This window comes from Microtus oregoni, unplaced genomic scaffold, assembly GCF_018167655.1.
Source record: "Microtus oregoni isolate MIOR12 unplaced genomic scaffold, Mior012 000019F_ref0000042, whole genome shotgun sequence".
Classification (NCBI taxonomy): domain Eukaryota; kingdom Metazoa; phylum Chordata; class Mammalia; order Rodentia; family Cricetidae; genus Microtus; species Microtus oregoni.
Genome location: NW_024543078.1, coordinates 34,738,079 through 34,752,987, shown reverse-complemented (window position 1 = coordinate 34,752,987; position 14,909 = coordinate 34,738,079). Strand labels below are relative to the sequence as shown.

Below are 14,909 nucleotides of genomic sequence, written 5' to 3'. Positions count from 1 at the left end.
ATATTTAATTAAAAACTCCCCCACAGTCCCAGGTTGGCATAGAGAGGGTGGCATGGTATTTGGGGAGAACGAGGAAGAGGGGCCTGGGAGGTCTCTTAGAAGGATGCTTTGTCCTTCTGGATCAGGGATGTGAATGTTGAAGATGCCATCCTGCTTGAAGGAGGGAGAGTTCCCGATAGAGCAAGAGAGTCCTCCCCTTTCTGGTCCCCTTAGGGTAGGAACTGCGGAGCTCTATCATCCGGCATCTCCTGGGAGGGTTCATTCCAGAACCGTAAGTCACTCTGGGGCAGAGGTATATGAAGGAAACAGTCTCTTTGGGGTGCTTGTGGCCTGGAAAGTCCCCTCGATGCAGCTGGACAGTTAGTCTTCCATAACTCCCCAGTCTCTTCGGTCACAGGCAAGAAAACAGTCAGGCTGGGTGATCAGCAGCCCTTGCTCTCTTGGGAGCCTAGGTCTGATCTGGCCAAGCTGCTGGAGCTACCTCCCCGTGCAGGGTGTGTTCCCAGGGAAGTCAGACCATTGCAAGGTCTGGGAGGCACTCCCCTGGGAGGCCAGGCCCACAGTTATGAGAGGCAAGAAGTGTGAAAATGCAAGTCCTGAGTGTGTAAGGCCTTTCTCTGCAGTTGATTAAAACAAGAAAGACTTTGGTGCCTCTGATCCTCTTCCTCCTCCCAGCCCCCTGCCCCCCTGCCCCAGGCTGAGGGCCCTAGGGCTGTCCCACTTGACTGATGCTGTAGAAACACCTGCAGCTTGCAGGGGCCTCTCCCCATTTTCTAGGGGTAGCAGCTGAATAGATCTCCTGCCCCAGTGGGCTGGGAGCACCTGTGCGGCGTGGAGTCCCATAGAGCCCAGGTCCCCGTCCTTGTGGCCTGGATTTCACGGGCCCAGCATACAGGCCTTCTTGCAGGCCACCGCAGAGACCAGGGCTGCTCCCCTGCCGCTGCCCTCCTCTGATTCGATGAAGGTGATTTCGCAGTTGGGTGTCAGCCTGCGCACACTGGCGTGGAACCGCTCCTTGAAGCTGAATAGGAGGAGAATAGGGCTGCCATTTCTCCTCCCACCTTTTAGACTTCACCCTTGCCACCCATCCATCTACGGTAGGCTCCCTGACTGCAGCATCCTCAGCATCCAGGCCTAAGAGGAGCCTGACAGGAGGGCTCTCGAATGTCTGGAGCCGAGAGCCACGCCCTTTGAGCCTCCCTTTATTGGCGAGAGGTTGGACCCGGGAGCTAGGGTGGAAACTGACCTAGGATGCAACTTGTACACGGAGCCATCCACGCCCACCGTGATACGCATCACGTCTTCACTGCGGCTTTCGCGCATGCGATTTATGACTCCCGCTAGTCCCGCTGAGCACATGTGGGCGGCGCGCGTGGACACGCTCTCACAGGCACGGCGCACAATGTCGCAGTCGGTGACGGAGGGCCGAAGCCCCAGAGTGCTCAGGATGTTGTGTATCTGCTTGCGATCGCCCGTGTCGCTGCGAGCAGGATGAGGGAGGGAAGTCACTGAGGGTCCTGGAGGAATGGGGATGACGCCCCCTTCTCCCCGCTTCCCTCCCTCCTCTCCCCCGCTGCCCCGCCCAGCAGTCGTTTGGCCAGTGCTGGATTCTCTCTATAGTGAGGGTGACAATGCCACAGGAGACAGAGGCTCTGGGTAGTGGGGAGTGTGTGAAAAATCCTGAATCGGCGGACAGGTCTCCCTTTGACTAGGGGACAGAGGCCACAGGGACGCTGTGCCAGGCTCCATGTCTTTCTATGTCCCTAATAATACTCTGCTTCCCCTAGAACCCTGGTCCATTCCTCTGTCCCCATCCCATTCCTCCTCCTCCCAGACGCCGCCCCTGGTCCTGCCCCCTCCAGGCACCTCTCCACCTGCGACACAAAACGGGTCTCGAAGGCACCACGTGTGCGCAGCTGCTCCGAGGCTTCCCCACGGAAGAGAAGATTCTCGTCTACTAGCTTGAGCAGGACAAGTCGAACCAGCTCGCCCATGTACTTTCCACCAATGAGCTTTTCGTACCTGGATACAAAACAGTCGGTTATGCCAGCGGGCCCTAGGGAAATCCCCACAGGTCCCATTCCGGTTAGGAGGTGACCACGTGGGGCACCATGATCGCTTTCTCATTACCCCAGAGCCATTATCCAAGGTCCTTGCCCTCGTGCCCCGCTCCCCCCCCCCCCATTTGTACACAGAGGCTTCAGAAACCTCAGGTCCTAGGAAGGTGCACATTTTAAACCCAGTTGAGGAAGCACATCTGGCCACCGCTGGTCTGGTATATGAAAGAGGGACAGAACTGAGGAGCCACTGTGAGCCTGCAGAAACCTTACTGATGATGGCAGGCCTTGTCTGAGCGCAGCCTGGGACTTTAGTCCTTCCTCAACCATGTGAAGGGATGCTATTCTCATTGACTCACAGGGTTGGTGCCCAACAGGGCACATAGCATTATTTTTGCCTAATATTTTTGCCTAATCTGTGAGGCTCCATATTTTCATCTTGAAACCCAGCTGCTATTAGTGAACTAACAGAGGCCTGTGAGGGTCTGAGATGAAACTCATTAAGGAGTTGTTAACATGGGAACGGTACCATGTAGGTGGCTAGCCTGCCATAGGCACAATTCATTTTATTTATTTGCTTTTTGAGACAGGGTCTCACTGTGTATCCATGGCTATCCTGGCACTTGCTATGTAACCCTGGCTGGCTGGAACACAAATAGATGTATCTGCCTCTGCCTCCATAGTGCTGAAATTAAAGGGGTGCACCATACTACGTGGCAATAGCCGTGATTCCAGGCGAGCTCTGTTCAGCCGATTCCCGAGACATGTCTGCCAGCCTACAGCATCCCCCCACATGCTAACATTCATCTTGTGGACTGGCATACATATGTACTTTGAGGGATCCTGGCTTAAACCAGATGAACCTTGCAGGTCTTTCAGAGCCATCTCTGGTGGGAGGCTACCTATAAAAGCAGAGAGGCCGGACTTTATACTAGTCGCCATGACACCTCCACACCTCACAGGGGCAGCGTGTGACTGACCTGAAGAAAAGAGGGATCCTCGATTTGCTTCCCCCAGGGATCTTTATAAACGAGCTATTATTGTGACCCAGCTATGGTGCCCGGGGCAAGAGCAGCCCCAGGGGTGGGTTAGGAGGGCAGGGCATCCTTACAGTTGCTGACCGGGGTTCGCTGAGCTTTCGTCCACCATTCGGTCGTACTCCAGCAGGAACTCATCCAGCTCGCCTGAGTCCCCGAAGGCACCCCACTCCGTGTTGACACACATGCGCCCCTCATCCCCTTCCACCAGCTCCACATTCTGCATCTCCTCCATGTAGCAGGCGTTGCAGCCAGTGCCTGCAGGGATGGGGCACAGAAGGTGGTAAGAACCGGGCATGGAAGCTGTGTGACGCAGAGTGGGCGGGTCAGCCTGTGGGCTGTCCTCTAACAAGGATCCGTCCTCACTCTACCTGCGTAGTCAGGGCAGACAGAATGAGTGCCAGTGTGGTTTGACAACTGGAAATAGGTGTTGGGTGTCATTTTATTATTTTTTTTAATTAAAAAAAACTTTTAAAGATATGAGTGTTTTTGTTTGCACGTAGGTTTGTGCACCGCAAGCATGCCTGCCTAGTGCCCATAGAAGCCAGAAGATGGAGCTAGAGTTACAGACAGCTGTGAGCCATCATGCGGGTACTGGGAATCGAACCCAGGTCCTCTGGAAGAGCAACAAATGCTCTTAACTGCTCAGCCATCTCTCCAGTCCCTTGTTGTCTAGCGCTTTTGTTTGTTTGTTTGTTTGTTTTTGTTTTTCGAGACAGGGTTTCTGTGTAGCTTTGGAACCTGTCCTGAAACTCACTCTGTAGACCAGGCTGGCTTTAAAATCATAGAGATCTGCCTACCTCTGCCTCCCAAGTGCTGGGATTAAAGGCACGTGCCACCACCACCTGACTGAATTCTCTCAATTTTTTTCAATCTTGGTGTTAGATATATTTCTTAAGATGAGCCTCTCCGCCGATGCAAATAATTCCAATCAGACCAAATTAGACTGAATAAAAGATGCCCACGTTTAATGCGGCACTCCCGGGTGGGACAGGGGAAGGGGACACACAAACCCCAGAGACCACGTGTTCCTTTCCTGGGTGGCAGTCTGTAGGAGTATTCTCCCTGGGGAGGGGGCTTAAGATGGATACTAGGGGCTGGGGTGATGCTTCCAAACACTTGGTAATTATCATGAATATGATTTTAAATACTGAGCAGGCACCATGTATGTTTGTGGGTAAATATGAGTGATGGGTTATCAAAAGGTAGCCCTCACTTTTGGATCACGCCAGAGGAGGTGGTGTCTCCAGGCAGAGTCGCTGTAGCTCGGCCTGGGTTAAGTGAGGTGTCTTGGGAGCCCCAGGAGGAATTGTGGAGGACACAGCTGGGGGAATATAGAGGGAGACACAGCCAGAGACATCTGGAGAGAGAACTTTCACTAAAAAGGAAAGATAGAAAATAGATACAGCAAACAGAAGGGAGATGCAGTGGGGTCAGGCTACAGCAGGGGTTCTCAGCCTGTGGGTTGGGGCAGGGGTCACCTAAGACCATTGGAAATATCAGGTATTTACATTACGATTCACAACAGTAGCAAAATTACTGTTATAAATTAGCACTCAGGAGGCGGAGACAGAAGGAGCTCTGTGACTTCAAGACCTGGTCTAATAGTGAGTTCCAGGACAGCTGGAACTGTCTCAAAACAACGACAAGCCAGGTGGTGGTGGCGCACACCTTTAATCTCGGCACTGGGAAGTAGAGACAGGCGCACTCTGTGAGTTCAAGTCTAGCCTGATCTACAGAGTGAGTTCCAGGACAGATAAGACTGTTACACAGAGAAACTCTGTCTCAAAAATCAAACAAAACCTAACAAATTATATATATGTGTGTGTGTATATTATATACATGTAAAAAGTATATATAATTAGTTCCAGGACAGGAACCAAAAGCTACGGAGAAACCCTGTCTCGAAAAATCAAAAAAAAAAAAGTATATATAATATATACATATATGTGTACATTTATTACAAATTATATGTGTGTGCACCTATAATGTTTTATATATGCACATATATAAAATGAATATATTATTTATCATATATTATTTAGGGGACAAGTATAAGCACAAATGAGAACCTACGAGTAGAAACAAATGGTATTGGAGATCTGTCTCTGAAGGGCTATAGCACAGGGTTTTCTGGGTAATCAGGGCCCAGATTGTCCAAACAAACATCCCTACACCTGCATGCACAGCAGATAACTGATTTGGTTGGTACACTCACTGCTTCGGAAGACCACAGGAACTTCTGAGACTGGGGGGGGGGGGTTGGTTTTGAGTTCCCATCCCTGGTTAGGGGATGAGAGCTATGGCTTCTTTTCCTGCAATGGCCTCCCCTCCAGAGCGGATTTAGGGCCTGGCAGTTCAGAGATTCAGTGCTGGGCCCCATGTCACAGGCAGGGCCAGGATGGGGTAGGGCCAACTAGCAGCACGGATGAAGCCACTTTTGCTGATTTTCTTCCACTTGGACAAATTTGTTCAGTATGGTCAATTTACTAGACAAAGTGGTTTAATTACATCCAGATAGGCAGGGCGGGTGTGCAGCTGGCAGGCCACCTGATGCCCTGATGCTGCAAACATTGAAACAGTTCCCATCAACACACAGTTCCTGCAACACCACATCCCCAAGGCCACCTGGCTCAGGGGACAGGCCTTCCCTGACTGGCTCTCGATGTTAGTGCTCTGACATCGACCGCTAAGGCCCTGTGCAGCGGGGAAGGGTTACAGGGAACAAGCCCTTACCCACAATCATGCCAACCTCACACCGGTGGTCTTCATAGTAGCAAGAAATCATCGTGGCTACTGTGTCATTCACCATTGCCACCACATCCATCTCAAAGTCCTGCCGAGAAGTACAGAGACTATGGGAATGGAGCTGAGGAGAGGGCCCTGTGTGGAAGGAGTAGGGGCCCAGGACAGCTCCTCAGGGCAGGCAAAGGTGTCCTCACCCCTCTCCTCTTGATAGCATCTCGGAGAAGTCCTACGATGTTGTTCCCTTCAGCTCCAGAGGCCTTGAAGCCCTTAGTCCAGTTGAGCAGGATGCCCTGGAGGAGCAGGAAGGCATTATGGCTGCTGCTGTGGCAAGGGAGCTGTGGCCTTCAACCAACCAGACCATAGGTCCATGGCACCCCCATCTCCTGCTTCACATTTGAGGAAGTAGGCTCACACAGCTTTGAGAAGTATTGGGAACAGTTTTCTAAACACACACACACACACACACACACACACACACACACACACACACAGGAACCCAGGACCTTGAGAATTTGCTCTTTGGTGAAGCTGTACCCTTCAGCATAAGAATGTTGGGCAGCAAAGCTCGGGACTACGATTCGGAAGTAGGACAGGCAGGTCCCCGCGAGAACGGTGCTGAATAACATTGGGGTTCCTCTCTTCTGCTTCACATGAAGGTCTCACAGGAGGCTTTCTCTGTGGAACTTGGGGCTTAGAAAACCACTGGAGGTGTGGGTTTGGCTACTGCTTTTGCCCCTTGGGACAAGACCTGCTTTTATCTCTGACACAGAGGTTGAAGCGATTTGTTTTGACTGTCAACTTGACTTTGTGTAGTGTCACCTGAAAGGGCCTATGGACATTGATCTTGATTACATTAATTGAGACGGGATGACTTGCCCCCAGTGTAGGGGGTGCCATTCCCGAGGTAGAGGCATGTTAAAAGCAAGCTGAATGCAAGCAAGCATGTTGTTCCGTGTTTCTGAGGTTTGCTAGTGAAGCCCCTGCCTCTGTGACTCCCCTGCTGTGATGCACTATAACCTGGAACTGTGTGAGCTAAGTTAAGCCCTTTCTCCCCTAAGTTGCTTTCATCAGAGTGATTTATCATAGCAACTATAAAGCAAACTAAAGCAGAGATTGTGTGTGTGTGTGTGTGTGTGTGTGTGTGTGTGTGTGTGCTGTAACTTATAAATTTCCCAGTAGGATAGATTCTCAGACCCTTCCCACTTCAGACTCAGCCAGTGAGGTGTCTTTGTGCTCTGTGGTGAGCTGGGGCCCCAGCCTTATGGCCAGCTGCCACCTCCCACTGAGAGCAACTTGCTTAACCTGTTTCTTTTCCTGTAGTGGGGTGACCCGAGCTTGTCTCCTGAGAGGGTTTGCCACACAGCTGAAGTTGTGGCTGTTTGCCAAAGCTTTACAGATAGGAGCAACAGGGCCCACAACTGAAATCTCTCTTAAACTGGGGTGTTTTTTTAAAATATTTATTTATTTATTATGTATACAATATTCTTTCTGCGTGTATGCCTGCAGGCCAGAAAAGGGCACCAGACCTCATTACAATGGTTGTGAGCCACCATGTGGTTGCTGGGATTTGAACTCAGGACCTTTGGAAGAGCAGGCAATGCTCTTAACCGCTGAGCCATCTCTCTAGCCCCCTAAGCTGGGGTCTTTTACAGCCTGGGCTGGGAAGGCAGTGTGAGCAGAATTCTTCCTGGGTGTGTTTCCATCCATTCACCCCCCCTTCCCGCTCCCCCTCTTGGCTCACCTTGTCTATGTCTTCGTGCCTTACAGGGAAGGAGAAGGTGAAGCCCAGGGGTAGTTTCTTGTGCTTCATCTGATGTTTGTCCAGGAAGTCAGAGATGCACTCGGAGATGTAGTCAAAGAGCTAGGAGTTGCAGCAGAGTGGCATTGGATCAGGGCTGGGACAGCAGCAGTTCTCCCTAGGGACTGTGCCAGAGTGTCCCTTGGAGCTGCTAAGACATTTGACCCCAGAGGCTGCCACTGTATGCTGGACCTGTCTGCAGTCCGTTTCTCATCAGGACTCAGGCCCTGTGCCTTCCCAAATGGAGAACCCTGCAGACTGCCATCCTGAGAGCAAGAAGCGCAACACAGGCTGATCCCCAGCTTAGCTGCACCTCCAAGCCCCCCGCCCCCCACTTGCCCAGTGAGGACTGGCTGGCATCAAGCCTGGATGGCTGTCCCGTGAAGCTCTGGGGGGAAGCACATTCTTGACCATAACTATGATTTCTGTCTCTTTTGCTGTTTCCTAGGTATCCTGACCACCTGACCCCTGCTGAAGGCTGGCCCCAGTTTCTCCCGGTGGAATGGTTCAGATGAGTGGGCACTGATGAGTTTGCACATGGGTGAGGGAGCTGGCTCATAACGAGCCAGTCCCGGGCTGAAGTACGCTGAGGGAAGGCTGAGTGGCTACGGGCAACCTCTTGCCTGGTTGCCCCTCTGGTAATGGTTTTTGCTTTGTCCCTGGGAATGGTGGGGGGTTCTGGCTTAGCCCATGACTCCTTCTATTTCTAGGTCCCACGTCTGAGTCTTTCTCATGCTTAGGGGACCCTTGCTGCTTGGACAGATAGTGTGACTCTTGCAATGCCACTTGGCATATACCTGTTGGTGGGTTAGTAATGGCCTGTAAGGAAAGTTGGGTTTTGAGAACTGCAGAATGCAGAAGGCTGGGAGAGCTTGGCTCCTGGCTGCTCAGTCCTAAGCTTTGGTTTTCCTCTGGGAAACTGGACAGAAGCTGGGTTTTCCTCCTGCTCCTGACCTCTCTTCAGCCCCTTCTTGTTCTGAGCAGACTGGAATTGGGACTTGGGACACTTTAAGCCCCTGAGCCACCTTCTTGGGTCTCGCTCTGAAGCTGGGTGGCTGGCCCACCGTCTCTCCTGCTCTTGGAACCATCACCTCCCGAGATCCTGGGGGACCTTGACTCTTAGCCCAGTCCCTTAAGCCGCTCACCATCTCTGCGGTGCCCGTCATGGCGTCCTCGGGGATGGAGTACATCTGGTGTTTGGTCTTCACACTCCACTGCCCTGCATCCCCCTCTCCCACCTTCACCAGCATCACCCTGAAGTTGGTTCCTCCCAGGTCTAAGGAGAGAAAGTCTCCAACTTCTGCAGGCAAAGGGAGAGATGGTCAGCCTCGTTGCCTCTCTGACAGGAGGGATAGGTATGGGGACCCCAGATATTGTGGTTGAGGAGAAGCGAGCCTAGACACTGGGGGTGGGGCAATGGTAGAGCAAGCTGTGGAAGAGTCAAAGGTGAACTACGGAATATCAGTGGCAAAACCCTGCCTTAGCTAAAGGCAGCTGGAACCCAGAGAGCTACACAGAGACCTAGAGTAATGGGCTGCACTCTGGTTAAGGAGGAAGTTCCCCAAGTGACCTTAGAGATTGGGGGGGCAGTTCTCCTGTGGAATGATAGCTCCAGACTGGGCTTGAGCACCCCACGGCTTCAGGCAACTGGACAAAGGCCTATCCAGTGACTTAGGGATTCCATCATTTGCCTAGGGGGTCCTGTCTAGGGACAGAGGATCCCTGCGGTACCTGAGCCTTCTGGGGTGGAACGCACGTAGGTGGGCAACATCTTTACACTGGCCTCCTCATGGGTCTCCAGTCTCAGGCCACGGTCCATCTCTTTCTGCATCCGCCTCATCACCTTCTTTAGGTCTTCCTCCTGCAGCTGGAACTCTGCCAGGATCTGCTCTACCTGTACCGGGAGGGGATGGGAGCTGCTGTGGCTGTCACCAGGAGCCTCCACACACCAAGGGTCTCTCTTTTGTTTTCTCACCCCAGACACAGGATAGTCCACATCTCAGACTATTTATCATAGTTTATTTCAAATATTTCAAATATTCTCAACAATTAGCCTGGGTACCCTGGAGGAGTGAACAGCAAGGAGCTGGGTAGCCTTTGCAGCACAATGCCTCATGCCTCCTATTGCCCCAAGACTTTGGATGAGGGGAGAAAAATGATCTAAATAGGACTTTGGTAAGGCGGGACTGGAGTAAAAAGAGCCAGGTTTTTTTTTCCTACTGCAGGACTTTATGGAATGAATGGGCCAGTATGCACAGGGTGGCCAAGACTAGAGCAACTGGAGGACCCCAAGCACCAAGCAAGGGCCTGGCTAGCAAAGCACGGCCATCCACAGTGTGCGGGCTTGAAGCCCAGAAGGAGGATGCTCTCGCTATCAGCACAGGAGACCTGTGTACCAGAAGCTCAGAACCAGTGCTGCTGTTCCTGCATGTGGAGGGCTGGGTAGAACAGTAAACCCGGTAGACTAAGCTGAGCACAGTGATGCTATCGCCTTTGCTTGGAGCTGGGGCATGTGACTCAGTTCATCACTGGTGAAGGGGAGCCTGGTTTTAGCAGGAGAGGGGAATCCAGGGCCTCTTAGATTGTGAGCACAGCGGTGTAAGGATGTGATGGTCGGCATTGCAGCAGTCACCTTGTAGCCATGCAGAGAAAGACGGGAAGGAAAAGACTGTTAGTCTACTGCACATGGCAGAGAAGGAAGGTTGAGGCCAGGCCAACTTAAGGAGCAGTCATGTAAGCCATGGGGCGTCAGACTCATGGTTTCTGTCAATCAAAAGCATTCCCAAGAGATATGAAGCATTGGTTAATGATGCTTAAAGAAAAAAAAGTCCCCACATAGAGTTTAAATTCAGGGAAATCAGAAAGAAATAGGGCTGATAAGGGTTCTGACAGAGGCACCGAGCAGAAGCCAGCATCAGCTGGGTGTGAGGTGAACGTGTGGCCAGTCTCTTCTGCCATCAGCCCTGCAGAGCAGGCCTCTGGACGTACTCAGCTCTCTGTGGAACAATGCGTGTTGTACCTGAAATCCAGGATATCCCCAAAGCAACCCCCCTCGGCCTCCTTTGTCTCTTTCCTAGACTTGTAGAATTTACTGAGAATTAGCAGCTGTAGTAAGCTTGGCTTCTCTCTTGAGGTTCAGCTCAGAGGGACCCAGTGACCGGCTGGGTGTGGGCACTCAGGAAGGCACCCAAGGACAGACTAGGAGCGGTGACACATACCACTAATCCCTGTGCTTGGGAGACAGAGGCAGGAAACCCTGTCACAAAAACCAAACCAAACAACAAACAACGAAGGGACCCAATTATAAGATGCCTATGACCTGTGGTTTCATGACACAGGCAGCGCTGATCTTAACAAAAATTCAACCCTCAGGCCCTGTTGGGCTCCTGCCTGCCTCTCTGTCCAGTCAGTTCCTCTAGGTGACCAGAGGCTAGACTCTGGGTTAGGGTTAGGGTTAGAGTTATGATTGCCTTCAGGTTGAAATTCTTCATGAAAGGAACCCACACTTCAGGCTGGGTCCCTGAAGAGAATCAGGGCTAGGGACTTGGCCCAGGGTGACTGGGTGGTGTGTGGCCGGACTATGTAGTTGATGAGAGCTCCAAGTGACTCATGCCTTCTTTATGGAGCTGAGAAGAACTTGTCCAGAGCTTAGAGGTCCCGGTGACACTGTGACAAATGGTGCTGTTGGTTCTTTCTCACAGAGGTGGGGATTGGCAGGGCCAACCTGTCTGTGTCTTCATCTTCCTGTAGAGTTTGGAAAAACCAAGTGTACTGCATGGTGCCCAGGCTCGGCAGCTCCTCAGGCAGAGTGTGTGCCCTGAGGGTCTGGACACCAAGGAAACCAAACTGATAGCACCTGTCGAGAGGATCAGTACTGTCTCTATCAACACTTACTTTTGATTCAGTAACGTTGGGACGCAGAGTCTGTAAACACTTAAGAACACAAGAACCTCCTCTACGAAAGAAGACCCTCCCCCCAAGTACACCCCAATACCCTGTATTCACCTGTAAGGCCAGGACGAATTAACCCAAGACACCTGCCACTACCATGTCACCTTCTTCGTCCTTTCCAGAGAAGGAGGGAGAGCTTTCTGGCATTGAGGAAGTGAGATGGGACCTTCTGCAGAGCCCGCTCCCATTCTCAAAAACGGAATTGCATCTGGCCTATGGATCTGCCAACATTTAAAAATCTATTTAAAACTGAGATCCCTTTCAGGAAATCTAGATTTCTATAAAACTGGGTCTGCGTGCTCGCTGAGGATATAGGGAAGTGGGGAGCCTGCCCCCCAGTGGCAGAACTGGTCTAAGTCCCCTGGTCACAGAGCCCTCATTTTGAGCCTTGGCCAAGCCACTCATCCAGACCACTGGGGCTAGAAAGACACGCTCACATGCCCCCATATTCCTTCCCCAAGCCTGGCGATGCAGGTTGGAGGTGGATGTGGAAGGGTTTACGCTGAAGTTATTAAGGGGTTCTGCTCTTGCTGTGGAGAGTTTTCCTTGGAAATGGAAGCCCCTTCCTCAGAGTGCATTGGGCCTGACGATGCCCCCACTTCTGGCACCAGGTCAGTGTACAACTTGGGGTGGGATGGTCTGACCAGGAGCGGCTTCACAACTCTTTAGGCTGTGGGTATTGGAGGGCAGAGATGGGCATCACGCCATAATGAAGTCTACCTAGCAGTTCCCACGGGTTGTGCACAGGGACAAGAACTATAGGCCAGGCCCACCATTGTCATCCCTGGGTCTCCCCCACACTCCTGAATCATTCCAAGACACCCCTAGGACCTGAATGCACACTGTCCAACCCCTCCCCACAAACCCACAGAGCCAGGAGTGCAGAGTTGGGTAGTGAGCAGATGCCTGGGCTCAGAGCCTACACCCACCCATTGGGCTGCCTCCTACATGATTTTGGGACCTGACTTTGGCTGGCATCCAGTGAGACAGTCTGCTGTGCGTGTCTCTAGAAGGGTCTCATGCTGCAGGGAGACACTGTTAATTCGCTAGCTTCTCTTGTGCACCTTGTCTGAGAAATCACAGGACACAAGCAAACATAGGGCTTTTCCTGTGGGAGGACTCCCCTCCTCATAATTCCCTGAAGAGCACTGGAAGGTCTCCTTAGCAGATGCCAGCTCTGAGCAGTGTGCTGTGTGCTGCGTGGGATGTTAGAGAGTAGCTGAGAGCACGTTTGCCATCTGTCTGTCCAAGAGCATCTGTCCCAACGCTCACAGAGAGCCACAGAAAAGAATTACATGACACTGGACCTGGGTCAGGTGGAGAGAAGAGGGGAGGGGAGGAGAGGGGAGGAGGTAGGGAAGGGGAGGGGAGAGGAGAGGAGAGGAGAAAGAAGAGGAGAGGAGAGAGGGTGGAAAAGAGAGGAGAGGAGAGGAGAGGAGAGGAGAGGAGAGGAGAAAGAAGAGGAGAGGAGAGAGGGTGGAAAAGAGAGGAGAGGAGAGGAGAGGAGAGGAGAGGAGAGGAGAAAGAAGAGGAGAGGAGAGAGGGTGGAAAAGAGAGGAGAGGAGAGGAGAGGAGAGGAGAAAGAAGAGGAGAAGAGAGGAGAGAGGGTGGAAAAGAGAGGAGAGAAGAGAGGAGAGGAGAGGGGAAAGGAGGAGAGGAGAGGAGGGGAGGGGAGGGGAGGGGAGGGGAGGGGAGGGGAGGGGAGGAGAGGAGAGGAGGCAGGCACCATGGTTGTAAAGAGAGAGTGCAGCTGATGTTAAGGGAATGACCCACAGACATGTGAGAAGCCTGAGACTCTGGGCTACAGAATGGGAACTTCTTGGATGTTCCACAGAGTGGAAGTGGGGATATTAGGCTGTCTCCACAGTCTGGGTACAGTGACAGTGAGCATGGGACAGAGAGATGGCAAGGGCTAAAGGACATGTGCATTTGCTGGCAGCTTGAGGTGTAGGGATTTTAGGTAGGGACATATTGGGAGATTCCCATGGGCTAGCCTGAGCAGCTAGAGCAGGGCTCCATCGCGACTGAGCATTCTGGGAAACTGATCTAAGCACGCCACCCATCTGCCTGCGCACATTTGACTCAAGTGTGTATGAGTGGCTGTGTGAGAACAGAGGTCAGGGGGACAGCGGAGACGCACACTTGAAAGTCCTCAGTATGGAGATTTCTTAAGGCTACAAGTCTGGAAGAGTTCACAGGTCAGATAGCAAAGTGGGAGGAATGGAGCCGGCAGAGTCAAATGCCCTGAGCTGGCTTTGGGATCCCACCTTAGAACGCAGTAAAAAAATAACACACCATCTCTGGTCAGTGACGATACACGCCTTTAATCCCAGCTCTTGGGAGGCAGAGATAGGCGGGTCTCTTGAATTCAAGGCCAGCCTGGTCTGTAGAGTTAGTTTGAAGAGAGCCAAGGCTACACAGAGAAATCCTGTCTCGAAAAACCATAATAGTAATAATAATAATAATAATAACAATGCAGTGTTACACTCACCAGATAAAGAGGTCTCCTTAGCACTGGGAGAGGTGGCACCAAGAAACTGTAGACCTCAGAGAACCTGGACAAGGGCTAGAGAAGCCTGTGGACAAAAGCTACAGTGCCCAAGGTCTCAGTGCCCCATGTCCAGCATCAGACTGGCCTCTCTTTTCCCTGCTATATACACAGGAATAAATGACCCTAGGCCAGTCATCCACGTACTCCTGAGGAACAGAGCCCCACAGTCTTCTATGTACAGTCATAAGGGATCTCTGAGCGACAAGCAGCACTAGGAAAAGCCCCCAGCCTAGGCACCATTGTCCCAGGAACAAGTCCCCTTGGATTCCTCAAGAGATAGATGAGAGGCACCAGTGAGGAGGGTAGAGAGGGAAGAAGGGGCATATCCAGCCTCCTTACAGGACTGCATCTGTCCTTCTATGGCCCCTCAGTCCTTCTCTCCAACCTCAGGGTACTGGCTTCTCCAGCCTGCTAATGGCCCTTACCAGAGTCAACTGCGTTCTGCTCCTAGTAGTATCCATAGCCATCTCTCCGAGAGGACAAGCCACAGGGAGCTGGGGAAGCAGAGATGTTCCTGCCTCCTGAGGCCACCTGTGGCAGGTGAGGGCTGTCTGACTGAGTGTTGCAAGAGCCAGGCGGCCAAGGGCTTCTGCTCTAATGGGCCAGATGCGCAGCTTCTGAAATACTCTGCCTCCTTACATAGGGTCAGGGCCAGACGAGGACAAGGGACCACGTGGGGTCAGGTTTAACAAAGGCCACAGGGATAAGGCTATGAGGCAGGCTGCTGTGCTCTTTGAACACTGCTGGGGATTGCTATGGAGAGGCTG

General features: G+C 52.2%; 1 protein-coding gene across 2 annotated transcripts; it reads right to left on the bottom strand.

Moving 5' to 3' along the window:
* Nucleotides 1–26: 26 nt before the first annotated feature.
* On the bottom strand, nucleotides 27–14,609 carry Gck (glucokinase). Of its 2 annotated transcripts, XM_041669473.1 has the most exons (10): nucleotides 14,568–14,609; nucleotides 9,372–9,534; nucleotides 8,786–8,940; nucleotides 7,584–7,703; nucleotides 6,037–6,132; nucleotides 5,831–5,930; nucleotides 3,169–3,352; nucleotides 1,867–2,022; nucleotides 1,247–1,480; nucleotides 27–1,021 (listed from the first exon to the last, which is right to left on the bottom strand). In XM_041669473.1, the coding sequence occupies exons 1-10, from the start codon at nucleotides 14,607–14,609 to the stop codon at nucleotides 877–879; spliced, it is 1,395 nt and encodes a 464-aa protein (XP_041525407.1). In that variant the 3' UTR covers nucleotides 27–876. The 2 variants fall into 2 exon arrangements, with proteins under 2 accessions (XP_041525407.1, XP_041525408.1); XM_041669474.1 differs by lacking the exons at nucleotides 5,831–5,930; nucleotides 6,037–6,132; nucleotides 7,584–7,703; ... (1 more) ...; nucleotides 9,372–9,534; nucleotides 14,568–14,609 and having other exon boundaries at nucleotides 3,179–3,314.
* Nucleotides 14,610–14,909: the final 300 nt, after the last annotated feature.

What these genes read in the sequence shown, in the direction of transcription:
- Gck (XM_041669473.1), bottom strand. Translation starts at nt 14,609, where the DNA reads ATGGCTATGGATACTACTAGGAGCAGAACGCAGTTGACTCTG. An exon ending in GGCACGAAGACATAGACAAG is followed by an intron (nt 6,133 to 7,583) that starts GTGAGCCAAGAG and finishes CTGCTCCTCCAG; the next exon opens with GGCATCCTGCTCAACTGGAC. An exon ending in GCGAACCCCGGTCAGCAACT is followed by an intron (nt 2,023 to 3,168) that starts GTAAGGATGCCC and finishes TTTTGTATCCAG; the next exon opens with GTACGAAAAGCTCATTGGTG.